Below are 15332 nucleotides of genomic sequence, written 5' to 3' on the forward strand. Positions count from 1 at the left end.
GAAAGGAATTGTTAATAAAAAGGTACGTGGGTGGGGGGAGGAGGTAGGGGCATGAGAACTATTAAACGAGTAAATGTGTTGTGCATTGAAAAAGGAGAAACTCAAAGATGTCAACTTTGGGTGTAGACACTGGTGGAAGAGACAGACACAGCTGGAGCAATTAACTGCCCTAGTTAGCATGCTATGGGACCTCCAAAGAGGCATGTACCTCTCTACTTAAGGAGGCCAGAGAAGATCTGTTTGAGTGAAATCTTGAGGGAAGAGTGGGTGTGGCAATATAAGGAATGTCAAACATGTTAAAGTTTATCCAGAGCCAACAAGGGTGAAGCAAGCGCAGGAAAATAATATCAGCAAAGTGGGGAGGGGCTAGATCAGGAATGATCTTAAGGAGCTTAGATTGTATACCAGGTATAGGGAAGGCAACCAGGGTTTTCAAGAATCAGTGTGACATAATTAGATCAACCTTCAGAAGATTAAGTTACTCATTCTAGCTGCTGTAGAGCAATGGAGTTAGAATAGATTAAAAATAGAGGCATGAAAAACAGGTAGGAGTCCTTTGCAATAACACAGGCAAGCAAAGATGAAAATTTCAATTAAAGCAAAGAGGACAAATTCAGGGTCAGATATGAGAGAAATTTAGAAGAAAATCTGAAAAAAAAGCATGAAAATTGGAACAAAGTGTGGACAAAGTCATAGACGGTCAGCAAAAGCAAACAACGAAGTAGTTTCAGCAATTCTATTAAGATATTAAAACTCTAAATAGACACAAAATATGATAAGCTCCTCTAGGGTAGGCCTCTTGAGTTCTACTCCACAGTATACACAAGGAACACAACTTTGCTGTTAGTAGATCTTCATTAAAAAGATATAATAAAAAAAGATAATTATCAAACTATTCATCAAAATAGTCCTTCAACATGTTTTATTTTCTATTATAAAGGTAACACATTCATTACAGACTACTTGCAAATGCAGAAAAATAGAAAATTGGAAAAATACATCCATATTTCTATCACCCAAAGAAAAGTGCCATTGTTTGATCTTGATTAAATATATTGCTTAAGGGGACTTCCCTGGTGGCGCAGTGGTTAAGAATCCACCTGCCAGTGCAGGGAACACAGGTTCGATCCCTGGTCCAGAAGATCCCACATGCCACAGAGCAACTAACCCTGGGTGCCACAACTACTGAGCCTGTGCTCTAGAGCCCACGAGCCACAACTACTGAGCCCACACGCCACAACTACTGCAGCCCACATGCCTAGAGCCCGTGCTCCACAACAAGAGAAGCCACCACAATGAGAAGCCTACGCACGGCAACGAAGAGTAGCCCCCACTCGTTGCAACCAGAGAAAGCCCACATGCAGCAATGAAGACCCAACACAGCTAAAAATAAATAAATTAAATAAATAAATTTAAAATATATATATATAGCTTAAGCTAAATATATTTCTTTAGAGTGCATTGTACTCTTAATAAGAGTATTGCATTAAGAGTAGTGCTCATAAGAGAGGTGGCCAGATGTTAAAAGTAGGAAGACCCTGAACTCACCTTCTCTGACAGACATACCAAAATTTCAACTAATTACAGAGCAGCAACCTATGAGAACAACCTGAAGACTAGCAGGAAAGATTTTCCACAACTAAATACATAAAGAAGGAATCACGAGATGGGTAGGAAGGGTAGAGAGGCAGTATAGTCAGGACCCACACCCCCCGAATCTGGTGACCCACAAACAAGAGGAATATTTTAATCATAGAGGTCCTTCCCCAAAGTGTGAGGAGGCTGAGCATCACATCAAGCTCCCCAGCCTGGTTGTCATGCACCAGGAAGACAAGACCTCAGCACTTCTGGCTTTGAAAACCAGCAGGGCACATGTTCAGGAGAGCCAGAGGGCTATAGGAAGCAGACTTGACTCTTAAAGGGCACTTGCAAAATCTCACATGTTCCAAGTCCCAGCAGAGAGGTAGTACTCTGAAATAAGCCTGGATCAAACTGGTGATCTTGGAGAGCCTCTTGGTGAGGCAGGAGGCAACTGGGACTCCCCTTGGAAGTGAAGATGTTGGCAGCAGCCATTTTGGGGGAGCTCATTCTACTGTGATAACAGCATTGCTGATAAGTTCCACCCTGGAATCCTCCCTGCAGTTTATTAGCACCGGGGACCCAGTCCTGCCTCACAGCTGGCCACAGCAGCTACAGCATAAGGCACAGCCTTGCAGCCAACTGGGCCAGGGGTCAGCTCCTCCAACCAGCACACCCACAGTAGTCAGCCCCACCACAAAAGAACGGCACACACAGCCCATATGGGGGGGCACCCCTAGAGCATATAGCTCTGGTGACCAGAGGGTAGCATGCTGATGGGCCCCATAGGATTTCTTTTACACAAGGCTACTTCTCTAAGATCAGGAAATGTAGGGAGTTCCTTGGTGATCTAGTGGTTGGGATTCGGCACTTTCACTGCTGTGACCCAGGTTCAATCCCTGGTCAGGGAACTAAGATCCCACAAGCTGCACTGCATGGCCAAAAATAAAATAACAATAAGAATAGGAAGTGTAACCAACCTACCTGACACATAGAAATAAACATAGAGAATTGAGCAAAATGAGGAGACAGAGGCATATGTTCCGAACAAAGAGGCATAACCTCAGAAAAAGAACTAAATGAAGTAGAGATAAGCAATCAACCTGATAAAGGGTTCTAGGTAAGACCATAAAGACGCTCACTGAACTGGGGAGGAGAACAGATGAACACAGTGAGAATTTCAACAAAGAGTTAGAAAACATAAAGAGGAACCAAACAGAGCTGAAGAATAGAGTAACTGAAATTTAAAAATATACTAGAAGGAATCAACAACAGTAGATTAGATGATACACAGAAATGGATCGGTAATCTGGAAGACAGAGTAGTGGAAACTGCCTAAGCTGAACAGAAAAAAGAATTTTAAAAAATGAGGATATTTTAAGAGACCTCTGGGACAACATCAAGCATACTAACATTTCCATTACAGGGATCCCAGAAGGAGAAGAGAAAGAGAAAGGGGCAGAGAACTTATTTGAAGAAATAATAGTTGAAAACTACCCCAACCTCGGTAAGCAAACAGGTATTCAGGTCCAGGAAGCACAGAGTCTCAAACAAGATGAACCCAAAGAGGTCCACACAAAGGCACATTAAAATTAAAATGCCAAAAATTAAAGATAAAGAGAGAATCTTAAACGCAGCAAGAGAAAAGCAACTAGTTACATACAAGGGAACTTCCATAAGGCTATAGCTATAAACTGACTTTTCAACAAAAACTTTGCAAGCCAGAAGGAAAAAAAAAAAACAAAACGACAACCAAGAATACTCTAGCCAGCAAAGTTATCATTCAGACTTGAAAGAGAGATAGAATTTAACAGACAATGAATAGCTAAAAGATTTCAGCACCACTAAACCAGCTTTAAAAGAAACATTAAAGGGACTTCTCTAAGCCAAAAAGAAAAGTCTACTACTAGAAATATAAAAAATACAGGGAGAGGAAGCAAGATGGCGGAGTAGAAGGACGTACTCTCACTCCCTCTTATGAGAACACCAGAATCACAACTAGCTGCTGGACAATCATTGACAGGAAGACATTGGAACTCACCAAAAAAGATACCCCACATCCAAAGACAAAGGAGAAGCCACAATGAGACGGTAGGAGGGGCTCAATCACAGTAAAATCAAACCCCATAACTGCTGGGTGGGTGACTCACAGACTGGAGAACACTTATACCACTCCACCCACTGGAGTGAAGGTTCTGAGCCCCACGTCAGGCTTCCCAACCTGGGGGTTCAGCAACGGGAGGAGGAATTCCTAGAGAATCAGACTTTGAAGGCTAGTGGGATTTGATTGCAGGACTTCAACAGGACTGGGGGAAACAGAGACTCCACTCTTGGAGGGCACACACAAAATGGTGTGCGCATCGAGACCCAGTGGAAGGACTAGTGACACCAGGGGAGACTGAACCAGACCTACCTCCTAGTGTTGGAGGGTCTCCTGCAGACGCAGAGGGTGGCTGTGTCTCACCATGACGACAAGGACACTAGCAGCAGAAGTTCTGGGAAGTACTCCTTGGTGTGACACCTCCCAGAGTCTGTCATTAGCCCCACCAAAGAGCCCAGGTAGGCTCCAGTGTTGGGTTGCCTCAGGCCAAACAACAAACAGGGAGGGAACCCAGCCCCACCCATCAGCAGTCAAGCAGATTGAAGTTTTACTGAGCTCTGCCCACCAGAGCAACAGTCAGCTCTACCCACCACCAGTTCCTCCCATCAGGAAACTTACACAAGCCTCTTAGATAGCCTCATCCACCAGAGGGCAGAGAGCAGAAGCAAGAAGAACTACAATCCTGCAGCCTGTGGAACAAAAACCACATTCACAGAAAGAGAGACAAGATAAAAACTCAGCGTACCAGATGAAGGAACAAGATAAAACCCCAGAAAACAACTAAATGAAGTGGAGATAGGCAACCTTCCAGAATTCAGAATAATGATAGTGAAGATGATCCAGGACCTAGGAAAAAGAATGGAGGCAAAGACTGAGAAGATGCAAGAAATGTTTAACAAAGACCTAGAAGAATTAAAGAACAAACAAACAGAGATGGGGCTTCCCTGGTGGCGCAGTGGTTGAAAGTCCGCCTGCCGATGCAGGGGACATGGGTTCGTGCCCCGGTCCGGGAAGATCCCACATGCCGCGGAGCAGCTAGGCCCATGGCCGCTAAGCTTGCGCGTCCGGAGCCTGTGCTCTACAACAGGAGAGGCCACAACAGTGAGAGGTCCGCGTACCCCCCCCCAAAAAAAAACACAGATGAACAATACAATAACTGAAATGAAAACTACACTAGAAGGAATCAATAGCAGAATAACTGTGGCAGAATAACGGATAAGTGACCTGGAAGACAGAATAGTGGAATTCACTGCTGTGGAACAGAATAAAGAAAAAAGAATGAAAAGAAATGGAGATAGCCTAAGAGACCTCTGGGACAACATTAAGCGCAACAACATTCGCATTATAGGGGTCCCAGAAGAAGAGAGAGAGAAAGGACCAGAGACAATATTTGAAGAGATTATAGTCGAAAATTTCCCTAACATGGGAAAGGAAATAGCCACCCAAGTCCAGGAAGCACAGTGAGTCCTATACAGATAAACCAAAGGAGAAACATGCCAAGACACATAGTAATCAAATTGGCAAAATTAAAGACAGAGAAAAATTACTGAAAGCAGCAAGGGAAAAACGACGAATAACATACAAGGGAACTCCCATAAGGTTAACAGCTGATTTCTCAGCAGTCACTCTACAAGCCAGAAGGGAGTGGCATGATATAGTTAAAGTGATGAAAGGGAAGAACCTACAACCAAGATTACCCTACCCGGCAAGGATCTCATTCAGATTCGATGGAGAAATCAAAAGCTTTACAGACAAGCAAAAGCTAACAGAATTCAGCACCAACAAACCAGCTCAATAACAAATGCTAAAGGAACTTCTCTAAGTGGGAAACACAAGAGAAGAAAAGGACCTACAAAAACAAACCCAAAACAATTAAGAAAATGGTCATAGGAACATACATATCAATAATGACCTTAAACGTGAATGGATTAAATGCTCCAACCAAAAGACACAGGCTTGTTGAATGGATACAAAAACAAGACCCATAGATATGCTGTCTACAAGAGACCCACTTCAGACCTAGGGACACATACAGACTGAAAGTGAGGGGATGGAAAAAGATATTCCATGCAAATGGAAATCAGAAGAAAGCTGGAGTAGCAATACTCGCATCAGATAAAATAGACTTTAAAATAAAGAATGTTACAAGAGACAAGGAAGGACACTACATAATGATCAAGGGATCAATCCAAGAAGAAGATATAGCAGCTATAAACATATATGCACCCAACGTAAGTGCACCTCAATACATAAAGCAACTGCTAACAGCTCTAAAAGAGGAAATCGACAGTAACACAATAATAGTGGGGGACTTTAACACCTCACTTACACCAACGGACAGATCATCCAAAATGAAAATAAATAAGGAAACAGTAGCTTTAAATGACACAATAGACCAGTAGATTTAATTGATATTTATAGGACATTCCATCCAAAAACAGCAGATTACACTTTCTTCTCTAGTGTGCAAGGAACATTCTCTGGGATAGATCACATCTTGGGTCACAAATCAAGCCTCAGTAAATTTAAGAAAACTGAAATCATATCAAGCATCTTTTCTGACCACAACGCTTTGAGATTAGAAATAAATTACAAGGACAAAAACGTAAAAAACACAAAGACATGGAGGCTAAACAATACATTACTAAATAACCAAGAGATCACTGAAGAAATCAAAGAGGAAATCAAAAACTACCTGGAGACAAATGACAATGAAAACACGACAATCCAAAACCCATGGGATGCAGCAAAAGCAGTTCTAAGAGGGAAGTTTATAGCTATACAAGCCTACTTCAAGAAACAAGAAAAATCTCAAATAAACAATCTAAACTTACACCTAGAGGAACTAGAGAAAGAAGAACAAACAAAAGCCAAAGTTAGCAGAAGGAAAGAAATCATAAAGATTAGAGCAGAAATAAATGAAATAGAAACAAAGAAAACAATAGCAAAGATCAATAAAACTAAAAGCTGGTTCTTTGAGAAGATAAACAAAATTGATAAACTATTAGCCAGACTCATCAAGAAAAAGAGGGAGAGGACTCAAATCAATAAAATTAGAAATGAAAAAGAAGTTACAACAAACACTGCAGAAATACAAAGCATCCTAAGAGACTACTACAAGCAACTCTATGGCAATAAAATGGACAACCTGGAATAAACGGACAAATTCTTAGAAAGGTATAACCTTCCAAGACTGAGCCAGGAAGAAACAGAAAATATGAACAGACCAATCACAAGTAATGAAATTTAAACTGTGATTAAAAGTCTTCCAACAAACAACAAAAGTCCAGGACCAGACGGCTTCACAGGTGAATTCTATCAAACATTTAGAGAAGAGCTAACACCTACCCTTCTCAAACACTTCCAAAAAACTGCAGAGGAAGGAACACTCCTAAACTCATTTTATGAGGCCACCATCACCCTGATACCAAAACCAGACAAAGATACTACAAAAAAAGAAAATTACAGACCAATATCACCGATGAATATAGATGCAAAAATCCTCAACAAAATACTAGCAAACAGAATCCAACAACACATTAAAAGGATCATACACCATGATCAAGTGGGATTTATCCCAGGCATGCAAGGATTCTTCAATATATGCAAATCAATCAATGTGATACACCATATTAACAAATTGAAAAATAAAAAGCATATGATCATCTCAATAGATGCAGAAAAAGCTTTTGACAAAATTCAACAAGTTTTATGATAAAAACTTTCCAGAAATTGGACATAGAGGGAAGCTACCTCAACATAATAAAGTCCATATACGACAAACCCACAGCAAACATCATTCTCAATGGTGAAAAACTGAAAGCATTTCCTCTAAGATCAGGAACAAGACAAGGATGTCCACTCTCACCACTATTATTCAACATAGTTTTGGAAGTCCTAGCCACGGCAATCAGAGAAGAAAAAGAAATAAAAGGAATACAAATTGGAAAAGAAGAAGTAAAACTGTCACTGTTTGCAGATGACATGATACTATACATAGAGAATCCTAAAAATGCCACCAGAAAACTACTAGAGCTAATCAATGAATTTGGTAAAGTAGCAGGATACAAAATTAATGCACAGAAATCTCTTGCATTCCTATATACTGATGATGAAAAATCTGAAAGAGAAATTAAGGAAACACTCCCATTTACCACTGCAACAAAAAGAATAAAATACCTAAGAATAAACCTACCTAGGGAGACAAAAGACCTGTATGCAGAAAACTATAAGACACTGATGGAAGAAATTAAAGATGATACCAACAGATGGAGAGATATAACATGTTCTTGGATTGGAATAATCAATATTGTGAAAATGACTATACTACCCAAAGCAATTTACAGATTCAATGCAATCCCTATCAAATTACCAATGGCATTTTTTACAGAACTAGAACAAAAAATCTTAAAATTTGTATGGAGACACAAAAGACCCCGAATAGCCAAAGCAGTCTTGAGGGAAAAAAACAGAGCGGGAGGAATCAGACTCCCTGACTTCAGACTATACTACAAAGCTACAGTAATCAAGACAATATGGTACTGGTATAAAAACAGAAACATAGATCAATGGAACAAGATAGAGAGCCCAGAGATAAACTCACACACCTATGGTCAACTAATCTATGACAAAGGAGGCAAGGATATACAATGGAGAAAAGACACTCTCTTCAATAAGTGGTGCTGGGAAAACTGGACAGCTACATGTAAAAGAATGAAATTAGAACACTCCCTAACACCATACACAAAAATAAACTCAAAATGGATTTGAGACCTAAATTTAAGACCGGACACTATAAAACTCTTAGAGGTAAACATAGGAAGAACATTCTTTGACATAAATCACAGCAAGATCTTTTTTGATCTACCTCCTAGAGTAAAGGAAATAAAAACAAAAATAATTAAAAAAATTTAAAAATGGGACGTAATGAAACTTAAAATCTTTTGCACAGCAAAGGAAACCATAAACGAGATGAAAAGACAACCCTCAGAATGGGAGAAAATGTTTGCAAACAAATCAACGGACAAAGGATTAATCTCCAAAATATATAAACAGCTCATGCAGCCCAATATTAAAGAAACAAACAACCCAATCCAAAAATGGGCAGAAGACCTAAATAGACATTTCTCCAAAGAAGACATACAGATGGCCAAGAAGCACATGGAAAGCTGCTCAACATCACTAATTATTAGAGAAATGGGAATCAAAACTACAATGAGGTATCACCTCACACCAGTTAGAATGGGTATCATCTGAAAATCTACAAACAACAAATGCTGGAGAGGGTGTGGAGAAAAGGGAACACTCTTGCCCTGTTGGTGGGAATGTAAATTGATACAGTCACTATGGAGAACAGTATGGAGGTTCCTTAAAAAACTAAAAATAGAATTACTATCTGATCCAGCAATCCCACTACTGGGCATATACCCAGAGAAAACCATAATTCAAAAAGACACATGCACCCCAATGTTCACTGCAGCACTATTTACAATAGCCAGGACATGGAAGCAACCTAAATGCCCATCGACAGACGAATGGATAAAGAAGTTGTGGTACATATATACAATGGAATATTACTCCGCCATAAAAAGGAACGAAATTGGGTCATTTGTTGAGACATGGATGGATCTAGAGACTGTCGCACAGAGTGAAATAAGTCAGAAAGAGAAAAACAAATATCGTATATAACACATGTATGTGGAACCTAGAAAAATGGTACAGATGAACCAGTTTGCAGGGCAGAAGTTGAGACACAAATGTAGAGAACAAACGTATGGACACCAAGGGGAGAAAGCCGCAGGGGGTGGGGATGGTGGTGTGATGAATTGGGAGATTGGGATTGACATGTATACACTGATGTGTATAAAATGGATGACTAATAAGAACCTGCTGTGTAAAAAAATAATTAAGTTAAAATTCAAAAAAATAAAATAAAATATAAATAAATAAATATTATGAAAGAAAATATCTCACACACATAGACTGAAAGTATGTGAATGGAAAAGGTATTCCATTCAAATGGAAACGAAAAGAAAGTTGGGGTAGCAATACTTATATCAGACAAAATTGACTTTAAAATGAAGACTGTAACAAGAGACAAAGAAGGACATTTAGTATGATAAAGGAATCAATCCAACAAGAAGATGTAACAATTGTAAATATGTATGCATGTATGCACCCAACATAGGAGCACCTAGATACATATAATGCAAATATCAACAAACATAGAGTGAAAATTTGACAGTAATATAATAATCGTAGGGGACTTTAACACCCCACTTACGTCAATGGACAGATCCTCCACACAGAAAATCAATAAGGAAATACTGGCCTTAAATGACACGTTAGACCAGATGAACTTAATAGCTATTTATAGAACATTCCATACAAAAACAGCAGAATACACACTTTTCAAGTGCACATGTAACATTCTCCAGGATAGATCACGTGCTAAGCCACAAAATAAGTTTCAATAAATTTAAGACTACTGAAATCTGAAAAAGAATATCATCCCTTCCCAAGTGGTATCTTTTCTCTGATCACAGTTCTAAGAAGCTTAGGCTAAAAGTACATCCATGACATTGATATTTTAAAAGTTTGTAATATATTCTAAGTGTCCATCCTTAAGATCCCCTAAGGGTTTCAAAAACCCAAACATGAGGGCTTCCCTGGTGGCGCAGTGGTTGAGAGTCCGCCGGTGCAGGCGACATGGGTTCGTGCCCCGGTCCGGGAGGATCCCACGTGCCGCGGAGCGGCTGGGCCCGTGAGCCATGGCCGCCGAGCCTGCGCGTCCGGAGCCTGTGCTACGCAATGGGAGAGGCCGCAACAGTGAGAGGCCGCAACTGTGAGAGGCCCGCGTACCGCAAAAAAAAAAAAAAAAAACGACCAAACATGAAAAACTAAAAACAAAATGCAAATAAAGTTGAAAAACACCTCTTGCTTTATTTTACAGGAAAATTAATAGTATTTGATTCTTACAGTGGTTTGGATTTCGTCCCTTTAAAACAGTATAGGCAGATGCTCTGTGCATTTTCATAAAGGAGCAGCATGGTTAGGCTTGTTTTTTGAATCTTAGCGTCCCTAAATGTATGTAGCAGTTGAATCAGCCCTTTATGTCACTAAAGGTTATGTAGAGCTGTGATTATAATATTGATCCAAAAGCTAAAAGCATAAGAAACTAGGAACTTGGAGTATCATCCACCTTTAAAGAAAATGCCCATAAATAGCCTTGCCTGTAAATGTTAAAGGACTCATATTTCAGTTGATTTTCTATATTCATTGCACTGCCACTTAATGACATAAAGCATAAACAGAACTGTTTTAAAAGTAAAGAGGCACAAAAACCCCAGTATACTGCAAGATTCCACAGCATGTCAATGTTTCTAATACCTGTAGGTAACCTGGATAACTAGAAAGGAGAAATCTGGCGATTTAAACTAGACAACATTTTATACTTTGTTAACTTGGTGACTCCTTTGGCTTTTACTGCCCTTCCTCAAGAGTGATTTGTGTGGAGTCTGTTTTCTTTTCTTCTACCTACAATGGAATAAGTGTATATTCTTGTTAAATTCTTTACTGAAAAATTTCAAAACACCTGTGTGAAGGAACCTGACAAGAATACAATGATGCTTGGAAATTTCTGCATGCCAAAACAAGGTAAAAGGCCAGTTAAGGAATCACTTTGCTATCCCGCAGAAATTAACACATTGTAAATCAACTATACTTCAGTTTAAAAAAAAAAAAAAAAGATCCAGTTAAGGTTGGGTATTAAAATCATATATCTGTAATGTTTTAGTTTTTCTCTTCAAGGTATTATACAGCTTGTAATTCCTAAAAGGCAAGTATGTTTTTTTATCAAGACTCTCGCCCTTACAGAGACTGAAAAGACCCAACAAAATTCCAAAATGCTAAAGATATGATGAAAGAGCTCCCCCCAGCAATTCTGTTTTTATTACTGTAAGTTATATGTTGTTTTACTAAAATGATAATACATAGCTAATAATAATTATTTCCCCCTATTCCAGAACAGGAATCCAGGCTCAGAGAACAAATAACTTACTCAAGTAGGCTGTAGCACTGGAATCAACAGGTCAGGGAAATGCCAGAAACTGAAAAACTACTAAGAAATTTTCTGACTCCTTGAAGTTAGCTTCTTGTGAACACCTCCTTTTAAAATATGTTTTGTTTAAAAGACTTGGTGAAAGATAGTATTAGACGTGTCACGGTAATTTCTTGTAATTTCAAGAGTTATTTTCAGAGGATAACAACAATAAAAAGGTTTACTTTTCCTTTCAGAGAAGCATAACTTCCTCTACAGAGGGAAAGACAGACCAGAGAAAGAAGGAAAAGCAGGTGTTCAAAATGTTACACAACAGTGATTTTTAATTATGAGTCAACATGGATTCCATGCCAGCATTTTGCAACCCGAACACAAAGCTAATCACCTAGGAAATACGAGGGCACGTTCATAGAATCTAGAGTTAAGGAATAACGATAGTAACTGGAAATTGTCTCTATTATAGAAGGAAATGTTTATGGGAATTACTGGATCAGTAATCGTCGATTCAAATATTCAAAATAAAGCAACAGTGGCCAATTACTAGTGAGACACAGGCACTATGAAAGTGAAAACTGTCGCCCTGTAACAGACGCCTGTCATATAAATTCTAAGCTGTTTGGTTTAAAACGTATTCATGCGCACGCGGAATCCCGGAAAACCAGGGAGTTAAAGTCAGAGCAAATACAAGATTTCTATACAGGGCACATGACAGAGAACAAAAGAGGTGGGGGAAGGAAGACACCCACCTCTGGTGTCTCACATAAAAAGCTCATAAATCAAAACCGTGAATGAACGGTTATAGTGTATGCAAGGCATAGGGTACAGTTTAATACGGGAGGGGTGGGGGGAGCAGGTTCCTTTTTAAAATTAGCTTTCGCCTCTTCAACCCAGATCTTTGTGCCTCCGTGCTACCGATGAAGCTGGGCGGTTGCACAGAAAAGCGCCTCTAGATATTTGGCCAGGTCTCCCACCGTTCAAGCACCGGGGGGTAAACACACCTGACCGCTTAGGAGGGCCGTGCCGGGGGCCGGTAAGGACCAGGCACTGGGCACCGTACCCTCCCCCAGGGTCGGGAGGGAGCTCAGCGCCGCCGGAGCCGAGCGGAATGTGGGAAGTGGGAAGAGGAGGAGGCCGCCCCCTAGGGGAGCCGCGCCTCAGGCTGGGGGCCGGGGCGGGAGGGGCAGGCGGGAGGAGGCGGCCGGTAGGGAGACCGCGCCGTCGGGCGGGGCCGTCCCTTCAGCTGGCTCGGACCCCGGCGGGGCGGGCAGTAGACGGAACGGCAGAGCCCAGACGCCGGCCCGTAGCCAAGGAGAAAGGTGGCGGTGGCGCGGACGGGACGGGGCGGCGGCTCCCCGCCGTGACCCTCTGCTCCCCTGCCCAGGCCCGGGTGCGAGTCGGAGGCGGCGGCGAAGGAAGGAACGAGCATGGCTGAGACCTCGCCGCCGCCCACTGCCGGCGCGGAAAGTTGCAGCGAGGAACCGGCGAGGGGCGGGAAGCAGCGGCTGGAGGAGCCGCGCCGCGCTCCAGCCGGGGGCGCGGACCGAGAGGACGAGGCGGGGCCGCCGCTGGCCTCCCCCGCGGGGCAATCGGAGCCCGGCTCGCCGGTGGCTGCCCCCTTCTTCCTGCTCTACCCGGGCGATGGAGGCGCCGGCTTCGTAGCGCGCCCGCCGCCGCAGCAACAGCGCGCCTGGAGGACCCCGCCGTCGCCGGGCTCCCCGCTGCCCTTCCTGCTGCTGAACTACCCGAGCGGCGGCGGCGGCGGCAAACACCGTGAGTAGCGGCCGGGAAGGGGGATGCCGGTGGGGAAGGGGGGCCTCGGCCGGGAAGGGCCAGTCCGGCTCCGCAGAGCTCCGCCTCCTGCTGGCTCCCCGAAGCTGAGCAGGGCCCCGAGCCAACGGGGAGACTGGGCGCTGGGGGCGGCTCTCGGGAAGCTCCCATCCGGGGGCGCAGGGGGGCGGCCGCGGTCCGGGCGCCGGACTGTTTACCTCCTAGTCTCCCAAGGCCGCAGGCTCCCGCCCGGCCTCCTCTCCCCTCCCGGGCCGGGCGCTCGTCCTCGCCAGCCTCCCACGTGCTCGCCGGGTCCCAGCCCCGGGTCTCCGGTGGGAGCCCTCCCTGAAGGAATGGAGGAGGGGGCGGTGTCCGGAGACCCGGCAGCCCCGCTGTCCCGCCTTCTGCGGGCTCCCAGCGCCGCTGCGGTCGATAGGTGTGGCTGCTGCGCCGCCGCCGCCCGCGTGGCCTCGGTTGGACCACTAAATTTTTTACTAGCGTTCACTCCACACCCGTAAATATCACATATCCGTCCCCCACAATGGGAAGAGAAATCAGGAACTGTGCGCGAGATGACGAGAAGGGAAAGTGTGGCTTTAGGAGGGCACTTCCCAGGATAATATCGTTTGATAGGAAGAGGCCTCCACCTTTTAAAAGCACTATCACCGGAGTCCTGTAAATGCAGCGCACCGCACTTTGTGCTGTATCAGTCAACAAATGTCTAGTGCAACCTGCTGTGAGCGGGGCCCTAGAGTAGGCAATGTGTATAAAAGACTTGAAGAATATTAAATCTAGTTTAAAAAGACAAGATCTTAGAGAATGAAAATGTGACTGAAGATACAAGGCATGATATAAATGCCTAATACTTTGCTATATGAGTTCTGAAAAGGGAAATTTGCCTAAGCTGAAGAGGGAATCAATCGATCAATCTGTCTCTGTCTGTCTCTCTCTGAGACACAGCTAGAGGTTTCTTGTTTAGCACGAAAGCAAACCTTTTAACTGTTCTGCACTGCCAAGAAACCCTGACTTTGCCTTTTCCGCCCCTGATCCGTCCCCTAGAAAAAGGTTAACATTAGTTGAATACTTTCTATGTGCATGTGCTGTGATTATCATAGTTAATCGTCACATCTCTGTAAGCCAGATATGCCACTTTTTCAGGTGAGGAAGCTGAGGATCAATGGGATTAAGTGATTTGTCCTAAGTAACAGTGTGAGAGAAAGAATGAAGTTGACCCAGATTCTTTGCCTACCGAGCCCATGTTCTTTAAGTGAATAGCAGACGTCCAAAACTGTGATTGGATGGTTCCTCCCTAGATTAGGGTCCATTGGATTCAGCTGGAGGTAATCCTTTGTTAGCTTCTCTTTATTACTTACCTAGAATGGGGGCCAACACTGACTATAGACCTAGAGTCTTAGTAAAGTCATAGTTTGTTGCAGTAATCCACTAATTTCCAAAAGAGAGTGTCTAATAATGTCAGAAATGAGTCTTTTGATAAGCAGAGGAGATAAAGATAAGAATATTCGCAACACTGCTTTTCATTTTCTAAGGCATCTGCTTTCTACTTTGTTCTTTAAGCACAGCCTCTCTTTTTCTTCCTAAGAATTTCTATTTTTGTGTAATCTGCTTATTAACCAGTCATTATAGGATGAAGAAGACCCTCCTCTCACTTCTTCATAACTCTGTGTAACAGTTGTGGTAGAAGTTGTGATATAGAAAATTTTTTCAACTGTTGGCCAGTATCAGTTATGGGAATTATCTGAATTTCAGGTGATTTATTTGATTCCTTCTTCATATTAAGGGTTGACTTTATTTATTTTTAAGTATTGT

At 42.6% G+C, this 15332-nt stretch overlaps 1 protein-coding gene across 5 annotated transcripts in view; it reads left to right on the forward strand.

Annotated features, from left to right (window-relative positions):
• The first annotated feature begins 12947 nt into the window (after window positions 1-12947).
• RUFY3 (RUN and FYVE domain containing 3) overlaps window positions 12948-15332 on the forward strand; it is an 83075-nt gene continuing 80690 nt past the window's right edge. The window contains exon 1 of one of the 5 annotated variants that reach the window (XM_067736197.1): window positions 12948-13508. In XM_067736197.1, coding sequence (XP_067592298.1) covers window positions 13163-13508 — 346 coding nt within the window. In that variant the 5' untranslated portion in view covers window positions 12948-13162. The remainder of the gene's footprint in view (window positions 13509-15332) is intronic. The other 4 variants (XM_067736196.1, XM_067736201.1, XR_010943061.1 and 1 more) reach the window with 4 other exon arrangements.

Source organism: Pseudorca crassidens, chromosome 4 (genome assembly GCF_039906515.1).
Source record: "Pseudorca crassidens isolate mPseCra1 chromosome 4, mPseCra1.hap1, whole genome shotgun sequence".
Classification (NCBI taxonomy): domain Eukaryota; kingdom Metazoa; phylum Chordata; class Mammalia; order Artiodactyla; family Delphinidae; genus Pseudorca; species Pseudorca crassidens.